This window comes from Armigeres subalbatus, chromosome 1, assembly GCF_024139115.2.
Source record: "Armigeres subalbatus isolate Guangzhou_Male chromosome 1, GZ_Asu_2, whole genome shotgun sequence".
Taxonomy (NCBI): Eukaryota; Metazoa; Arthropoda; class Insecta; order Diptera; family Culicidae; genus Armigeres; species Armigeres subalbatus.
This window is the reverse complement of record NC_085139.1, coordinates 29,359,306-29,369,329: the sequence shown is the minus strand read 5'-3', so window position 1 is coordinate 29,369,329 and position 10,024 is coordinate 29,359,306. Positions and strand designations below refer to the sequence as shown.

General features: G+C 45.9%; 1 protein-coding gene across 1 annotated transcript; it reads right to left on the bottom strand.

The window, feature by feature from the left end:
• Nucleotides 1-5,435: 5,435 nt before the first annotated feature.
• LOC134206059 (uncharacterized protein K02A2.6-like) lies at nucleotides 5,436-6,341 on the bottom strand. Its single transcript, XM_062681737.1, has one exon. The coding sequence runs from the start codon at nucleotides 6,339-6,341 to the stop codon at nucleotides 5,436-5,438; it is 906 nt and encodes a 301-aa protein (XP_062537721.1).
• Nucleotides 6,342-10,024: the final 3,683 nt, after the last annotated feature.

Genomic DNA, 10,024 nt, shown 5'->3' with positions numbered 1-10,024 from the left:
ATGCATATTGCATATATAAATATTACACAATTTCGAGAAAACAACAAAAAAAAAACTGTTTTTGAACAAATTGGCAATGAATCTTTTGATTTTTTTTTATACATATCAATAGTTTTTGGCAAGATGCGCCAATGCGTGGCCAATCAACGCAAGGATGTGCAAGCTGAGGATAAAGGCCATTTCTTCAACTAAGCTTCATCAACGTGCACTATGCGCACACGAAGGGAGACTCGACGACGAAAAGGAAGCGTTCTATGCACAGCTGGAGCAGACATACGATGGATGCCCACTGCAGGACGTCAAAATCGTCATCGGTGACATGCATGTCGCCGTTCATGAACGCTCAGGTAGGAAGGGAGGAAATGTATAGACCAGCCATCGGACCGGATAGTCTGCATACCGTATCGAACGACAACGGCCAACGATGCATAAACTTTGCAGCCTCCCTCGGAATGGTAGTCCGAAGCACTTTCTTGCCCCGCAAGAATATCCACAAGGCCATATGGAAATCACCTAATCAAGAAACGGAAAACCAAATCGACCACGTTCTAATCGAGAGTAAATTCTTCTTCGACATCACGAACGTACGCACTTACCGCAGTGCGAATATTGAACCCGACCACTACCTCGTCGGTGCACAACACGCGTCGGAGTCGTCCACCGCGGCTAAATATTGGGCGGCTACAAGACGGTATACTACTAAGACTACGCGCAGCAGCTGGAAGTGGCACTCCTAACGGAAGAACAGCTAGGTGCAGCGTATCTTGAAGATGGCAGGAGAGATATTCGATCCGCCATTAAAAGCACCGCAACCGCTGCACTAGACGCGGTGCTCCCGGGTCAGAGAAACGACTGGTAAATATGATGGCGAATGTGAGCAGTTAGTTGAAGAGAAGAATGCAGCATGGGCGAGATTGCTGCAACACCGTACGACGGCGAACGAGGCACGATAAAAACGAGCGCGGAACAGACAAAACGATTTAACGGAGGAAAAAGCGCCAGCAGGAAGATCGAGACCGTGAAGAGACGGAGCAACTGTACCGCGCTAATAACGCACGAAAGTTCTATGAGAAGTTAAACCGTTCACGTAAGGGCCACGTGCCACAGCCTGATATGTGTAAGGACATAAACGGGAACCTTCTTACGAACGAGCGTGAGGTGATCCAAAGGTGGCGGCGGTACTACGAAGAACACCTGAATGGCGATGTGGCAGACGAAGATGGCGGTATGGTGATGGACCTGGGAGAACGCGCGCAGGACATAATTTTACCGACTCCGGACCTCCAGGATATCCAGGAGGAGATTGGTCGGCTGAAGAACAACAAAGCCCCTGGGGTTGATCAACTACCAGGAGATCTATTCACTATCTATATACGGTGGTGAGGCACTGGCTAGAGCGCTGCACTGGGTCATTACCAAGATTTGGGAGGAGGAAGTTTTGCCGCAGAAATGGATGGAAGGTGTCGTATGTCCCATCTACAAAAAGGGCGATAAGCTGGATTGTAGCAACTACCGCGCAATCATATTGCTGAACGCCACCTACAAGGTACTCTCCCAAATTTTATGCCGTCGACTAGCACCAATTGCAATTAAGGGAGCTCGTGGGGCAGTACCAGGCGGGTTTTATGGGCGAACGCTTCACCAAGGTGTTCGCCATTCGCCAAGTACTGCAGAAATGCCGCGAATACAACGTGCCCACACATCATCTATTTATCGACTCCAAAGCCGCATATGATACAATCGATCGGCACCAGCTATGGCAGTTAATGCACGAAAACGGATTTCCGTATAAACTGATATGGTTGATCAAGGCGACGATGGATCGGGTGATGTGCATAAATCGAGTTTCAGGGGCATTCTCGAGTCCCTTCGAAACGCGTAGAGGGTTACGGCAAGGTGATGGTCTTTCGTGTCTGCTATTCAACATCGCTTTGGAGGGAGTAATACGAAGGGCAGGGATTGACACGAGTGGTACGATTTCACGAAGTCCGTCCAGTTATTTGGTTTCACCGACGACATTGATATCATGACACGTAACTTTGAGAGGATGGAGGAAGCCTACATCAGACTGAAAAGCGAAGCTAAACAGATTGGACTAGTCATCAACACGTCGAAGACGAAGTACATGGTTGGAAGAGGCTCAAGAGAGGTCAATGTAAGCCACCTACCATGAGTTTCTATCGGTGGTGACGAAATCGAGGTGGTTGAAGAATTCGTGTACTTGGGCTCACTGGTGACCGCCGATAACGATACCAGCAGAGAAATTCGAAGGCGCATAGTGGCTGGAAATCGTACATACTTTGGACTCCGTAAGACGCTCCGATCGAATATAGTTCGCCGTCGTACCAAACTGACTATCTACAAAACGCTTATAAGACCGGTAGTTCTTTACGGACACGAGACCTGTACGATGCTCGTGGAGGACCAACGCGCACTGGGAGTTTTTGAAAGGAAAGTGTTGCGTACCATCTATGGTGGGGTGGACGGTACGTGGAGGAGGCGAATGAACCACGAGTTGCATCAGCTGTTGGGAGAACCATCCATCGTTCACACCGCGAAAATCGGAAGACTGCGGTGGCCGGGCACGTAGCCATCAGAATGTCGGACAGTAATCCGGTGAAAATGGTTCTCGACAACGATCCGACGGGAACAAGAAGGCGAGGTACAAAGCGGGCATGGTGGATCGATCAGGTGGAGGATGATTTGCGGACCCTCCGCAGACTGCGTGGTTAGCGAAGTGCAGTCATGGACCGAGCTGAATGGAGAAGACTTTCATGTGCAGCACAGGCCACTCCGGCCTTAGTCTGATAATAAATAAATCAGTCTCCAAATAACCGGATGAGCAGCTGACATTGTTTGATTATGATGATTCCCTGATTTCCGAATCCTAATCCCCTTCCATCCCTAAACATTGTAAACCTAACTATAGTGTTCCTCACTGCTCAAATATGAACACCGATGCTCCAAAACTATCCGCTTATCTTTTCCCGAATCTGATCCTCGTCACAGCAGAAACACGTCCGCCTCGCTCACGGCTCAATACAATTCTCCCTGTCTCCAACTCTCCCATACTATTAGTAAACTCTCCAATTTCCCATTATACGTAGGTCTGTTCGAGCTCATGGATAAATCATAAGAAGGTGTGCACGCAAGATTGCTTATATGTATTTCTTTAGAACCCTACATCCCTCCCTTTCTTAAAAAAATAATAAATCTGAAATCAATAAGTAACATAATCTTTCCACAACTTCGATTCTGTTCGGGACCGCTTCGTTCTCATAAGTCCTTCTTCTTCCTTTGTTTGTACATCTTCAGCATTGTCATCACTTCCTGCTGGTGCAGTTTTATCAACCGGGGGTTTCGCTCCAGAACCTGAAGTATGACTTTGTGGGATAGCTTTTAGATGTGCTGCACTTCTTCTTACTGTCTTTCCACTTGTTAAACTCTGCAAAGTAACATCGGTTCCTTTCTTCTGAATCACCTCGAATGGTTCTGGCGCAAAATTAGCACTTAGCTTGTTTTTCTTCTTGATCTGCTTAATCAACACTTTGTCACCCACATGAATTTGACTAGATTTTGCCCTTCTCTTTGTATCAGCATATTCCTTGCCTTTTTCTTTTTGAACACTGTCCCGATCTCTCACCTCGCCATCTTCAATAGCGACTGTTGGCACAGTAGGTAGCTTCGTTCTTAAACGGCGTCCAAACATGAATTCTGACGGTGGCTTTCCAGTTGTTGTGTGGTTGGCAGCGTGGTACATGAGGAGATATTGGCGTAACTCTTTACGCCAATCTTTGCCAAGCTCTTGTGCTATCTTCAATCTTTTGAGTATAGAACGGTTTTGCCGTTCAACCTCCCCGTTCATCTGGGGCCAATATGGTATGGTGCTTACCAACTGAATTCCGTGTTCTGTACAAAACATCTTGAACTCTTCTGATGATAATTGAGGTCCGTTATCAGCCCGCATAGAAATCGGTATACCGTAACGTGAAAAAATGGTTAGTAGTTCATCAATGGTCGCTTTGGTTGATATATCCATCATTTCAACTACCTCTACATAGCGGCTGAAATAATCGACACATACCAACAAATATTCTCCTTCCGGAAGAGGGCCCAAAAAATCTATGGCAATTTGCTCCCAAAGACGAGACGGCAGTTCCTTTCTAATCATTGGCTCCGGAGGATTGGGAGCCGCTACCAGTGAACATCCACGACATTTTCTAACAAAATCTTCCACATTTTGATCGATTTTAGGCCACCAGACACATGATCTCAAATGTCCTTTCATAATCCTAACGCCTGGATGTCCTTCATGTGCAAGTTCAAGAACTCGTTCACGAAGAGCTTGTGGGACAATTATGCGATCAATCCGCAATAGAACATAATTCACCACGCAAAGCTCATTTCGAATTGTTCGGAACGATAACGGGAGTTCATCAGATGATGATTTTAGGCAATCAATAACTTGTTGAATTTCTGGATCCAGTCTACTAGTTTCTTCGATTTCCTCCCATTTCAGGGGAATCGCTGAAACAGTAGCATTGGCTATCTCATTGATTGTAAGTTCTTCTGTCTCATCGAATGGAGTAGCCACCTCTGTGGAAAGGCGAGAAAAAACATCAGCAAGATTATCTTTACCGGATATGAAAACCACAGTATAACAGAATCCTTGCAATCGCAGCACCCATCGCTCAATTCGGGCACAGGGCCGCGAAGTGTGTGAAAACAGAAAAGTCAGTGCTTTGCAGTCAGTCAGCAGTCGGAATTCCCTTCCGATTAAATAGGTTTGAAATCGCTCAACGCTCCATACAAGTGCCAACGCCTCCTTTTCCGTTTGACAGTACTGACGTTCGGTATCTGTCAACGATTTTGATGCATAGCAGATTACTCTCGATTCTCCAAGTTTATTCGTCTGGATGAGCACCGCTCCCAGGGTATATGGGCTGGCGTCGGCTACCACTGAAGTTTCATCTTCAAGCTTATAGAAACCTAAAACGCTTGCATTCGAAAGAAACGTTTTTATTTCATTGAACGCATGTTCTTCCTTTTCACCCCACTGAAACTTAACACCCTTTTGGGTTAAATTTCGGAGTGGCTCGTCTAACGTGGCCAGGTTGGGTATAAATTTTCCCAGATAATTTGCGAGGCCCAAGAAGCTCCTGACTTCGCTGTCATTGACGGGCCGACGGAACTTTGAAATTGTTTCTAATTTAACTGCAGAAGGATGAATTCCTTCCGGAGATATTCCATATCCAAGAAACTCGAAATCAGTTACTCGAAGCTTGCATTTACTCCAATAATTCAAGACAACTCCCTTTTCTTCAAAGCGGTTGAGTATCTAAAACATTAGAGTGCAATATTAATAAAACTTTTTTTTTCAGATTAAAACGATTTATTAAAAATCCAGTCGAAAAAAATAAAAATACAGAAGCAGTTTATACCTTTTTTAAACGAGAGTCATGCTCTTCTACGGTACGACCTTCAACTCCTACATCGTCGAGATACCAATATGCTCCCTCACAGTCAGTGAGCATCTCGTCCATTGTGCGCTGAAATATCTCGGGAGCGGACACGAGGCCAAAAGGCAAACGCTTGAATCGGTAAAGGCCTCGATGCGATATGAAGGTTACGACATCCCTGGATGCTTCATCCAGTTCCAATAGGAAAAAGGCATCTTTGACGTCCAACGTGCTCCACACATTTCCTCGCCCTACTATAGCCAGCACGTCTTCTATTACCGGCATTGGATGGCGGTCACGGATTACTGCTTGATTCACACGCCTCAAGTCAACACAGAGCCTTATTTCGCCGTTCGCCTTATTTGCAACCAGTAAGAGAGAGACCCAGGTTGCTGGGCCTGTCTTCTTCTCGATGATATCCCTTGCCAATAGGTCATCCAGCTTTTTATTGACAGCATCCTCCAGTGGAATAGGAATTCGACGGAGCGGTTGAAATACCGGTACAATGTTTGGATCCATCTGGATATGGACTTGCACATCCTTTATCTTCGGAAAAGGTGACAGCTCCTGGTCGATTGGTTTGGCAACTCGACAAATATCCATTCCAATTTTGAGGACTCCAAGTTCTTTTGCAGTTGTGTCTCCAAGAAGGTTTCGTTGACCTTTAACAACGACGAAAAAATCGGCGTTGACCGTTCGACCACCGACGGTGATGGAGGCGCTGAATGTTCCCAAGATATCTAAAGGAGTTTGACTTCCATACGCTTTCAGTATTTTAGAGCTGCCCTTCTGACAACAACGCACGTCGACACGTTTAGTCTTCAATAGCTCCCATGAATCTGCAATGATCAGGTTTGCGTCCGATCCAGAATCGACGAACATTTCAATATCGATTCCGCCAATTATGCAATCAATCACATTAGGTTCTGCAGCGTCTGTATCTAACCTCAAACTGATGACAGATTAGTAGTACTTCGCGTTGGACTCGGGGGCAGCCAACCAATCACAAACTCGAACTTTGTCGGAGTCCACGTCGGAGTCAGTGGAAAGTACTACTGAACTGTCAAAAAAGTTCATTTGACGAGGACCGAATTCATTCGTGACGTCATGCTGCAGAACCTAATTGCTGCTATTTCCCAGATGAAATGAGTAGTACACTTTTTTATCCTGATTTGCTGATGGAAGTTCATCCTTACTGGCATTGACTTGCTGTATTGGAATGGAGTCAATTGCACGGACTCCAGCTGACGGAACCATTTTCGGGCTTATCGAAGCTTGGTTCTCTTATGAACGTTTTCGGCAAACTTTCTCGAAATGACCAAGGCGCCCACAGCGGTGACATGTCTTTCCTTTCGCTGGGCAAGTAGGAGTATTCGTTATATGTCCCTGCTGACCACATGAATAACAATTCATGACTGCACTTCCTTTGAAAACGGCTTTATTATGGAAGCGACCGACGATACGATTTTTGTTTTTGAAAAACTGATTCGTGTCGAGTTTCTGTATTTTTCGTATTTCAAACTGCTGTGGATCCGGTCGTGGTGAAGCAGTGCTTATTTCCTTTTCTTGAGATCTTACACTTTCCAACGATACTCCCAAGGACTCGATGTCAGCGAGGGACTGATCTTTCTCCAGAATACGACGTCGGAGTTCTTGAGACGAACATCCTTCTACGATTACATCAGTTAGCATCATCTCTTCTATCGGTGCCCGCATTTCATGAGGATATTTGTCCAGACCACAATCAGCAAGTGGTTGACGCAAACGTAGGACGAACTGAGGGAATCGTTCGTTGACGCCTTGCTTCATCTTCCGAAGCTTATACCTCTCCAGTACTTCCTGCCGACGTGGTTTAAAAAACGCATTTAAGCATTCAACTGCTTTGCTGTACCACGGCTTTTCCAATAAAACCACGGGGAAATCTTCAGTTCCATCAAGGCTCCTGAATACTTTCTGTAGTTGGGGTCCTCCCAAGTGAAGCATTTTAGCACGTCTCATTTTCTCATCCGTTATCTGGAATGAATCGAAGTAGCATTCCAATGCACCCTTCCATTCTTTCCATTCATTGGCCAGACGGCCGCTTTCGATCTGCTCGCATTTAAACATAGGCAATGGGCGGCTCTCATCCATCTGAAATACCAGAAACAAACATTCTCTGTATTCCATCAGTTAATTTATTATATGATACTATCATATTTTCTTCTAGCATTAACGAACCTCTGAAATATACAAAAAAACAACGGCATCCCGCCACAGTTACAAGAATTAGCAGCAGTCTTTTTTTTTTTGTTCCCGGCAGCCCGCTACGATAGTATAAATAAATTGGACCGGAAAAAAACCCGCCACGGTCAAATTGTTATTTTCACATTAATCGACTGGCACCCCGCCACAGTCTTCTTAATTTTCAACCGGCTTCCCGCCACGGCCATTTTTTTTTCGATGGCCGGCTACCCGCCACGGCCATTTCTCATTGTCTACCGGCTACCCGCCACGGCATTTCTTACCGGCACCCCGCCACGGCATTTTTTTTTCTTCACCGGCTACCCGCACGGCTATTTGAACAAGTATTGCGCATTCGCAACTCGCCACAATCACAATCTTTTGCATAAAAATTAACCAGCAACCCGCCATTGTAAACATGAAAAAATGCATAACCTGCAAAAATCAATCGCCATTTTCTTTTCGGGTTGCAATTCTTCCGGCTCCATAGTTCCGATGTAATAGCATTATTGCAAAAACCTACCTTCAGTTTCGTTGAAAATCCTCGTCGCCAGAATATAGTGTTCCTCACTGTTCAAATATGAACACCGATGCTCCAAAACTATCCGCTTATCTTTTCCCGAATCTGATCCTCGTCACAGCAGAAACACGTCCACCTCGCTCACGGCTCAATACAATTCTCCCTGTCTCCAACTCTCCCATACTATTAGTAAACTCTCCAATTTCCCATTATACGTAGGTCTGTTCGAGCTCATGGATAAATCATAAGAAGGTGTGCACACAAGATTGCTTATATGTATTTCTTTAGAACCCTACACTAACCTCGAGTCACCACGAGTACGTTGGCTTCTTCCCCTCTCTTCATTCATTCATTTCATTTATTAAGTTTACATCCAAACAGATAACACTGAATCAACAATTTGACGCCACAATACACGGCTCGAGGCCGCATCTCTCCATCCTCGATTACGCCCCACGCTCGCCAAGTCGTTCTGCACCTGGTCTGCCCATCTCGCTCGCTGCGCTCCACGTCGTCTCGTCCCTGCCGGATCGGAAGCGAACACCATCTTTGCAGGGTTGCTGTCCGGCATTCTTGCAACATGCCCTGCCCATCGTACCCTTCCGGCTTTAGCTACCTTCTGGATACTGGGTTCGCCGTAGAGCTGGGCGAGCTCATGGTTCATTCTTCGCCGCCACACACCGTCTTCTTGCACACCGCCAAAGATGGTCCTAAGCACCCGTCTCTCGAATACCCCGAGTGCTTGCAAGTCCTCCTCGAGCATTGTCCATGTTTCATGTCCGTAGAGGACAACCGGTCTTATAAGCGTCTTGTACATGACACATTTGGTGCGGTGGCGAATCTTTTTCGACCGTAGTTTCTTCTGGAGCCCGTAGTAGGCCCGACTTCCACAGATGATGCGCCTTCGTATTTCACGACTAACGTTGTTGTCAGCCGTTAGCAAGGATCCGAGGTAGACGAATTCCTCGACCACCTCGAAGGTATCCCCGTCTATCGTAACACTGCTTCCCAGGCGGGCCCTGTCGCGCTCGGTTCCGCCCACAAGCATGTACTTTGTCTTTGATGCATTCACCACCAGTCCAACTTTTGATGCTTCACGTTTCAGGCGGGTGTACAGTTCTGCCACCTTTGCAAATGTTCGGCCGACAATGTCCATGTCATCCGCGAAGCAAATAAATTGACTGGATCTGTTGAAAATCGTACCCCGGCTGTTACACCCGGCTCTCCGCATGACACCTTCTAGCGCAATGTTGAACAACAGGCACGAAAGTCCAACACCTTGTCTTAGTCCCCGGCGCGATTCGAACGAACTGGAGTGTTCGCCCGAAATCTTCAAATAGTTTTGCACACCATCCACCGTTGCTTTGATCAGTCTGGTAAGCTTCTCCTCTCTTATTAACTTCATAATAAAATAATATTGATTGTACATATCCCAAAGAACCATGGCTCCGTAAAGTGTTATACACGCATGAGCCTACCAAATAAACGAAATTGAAAAAAAAAATAAGTCTCTAAATAGGAGAAGTACTGTTGGAAATTAGAGTCTTCTGACTGCCACTGTCTAGAAGTGCTTTGATCGGTTGATCAAAAATAGGTACAGTTAAAAAAGGCAAAGGTCTCAGATAAGCACAGAAAAAATTTAACTTTGTGCTATGTCGGGCTTAGATAATGGGTTGCTATCGAGTCTCGGCTCGTACCCAAGCGTGAACAAGATATTTTCGACATCAGTTAATTGTTCATCGATTTGCCGGTCTCCCTCCGGCGCGCCGAGTTTTTTTTTCACATCGGTGTGTCGGGTATCTGAACCCACGAACCTGACAGTGGA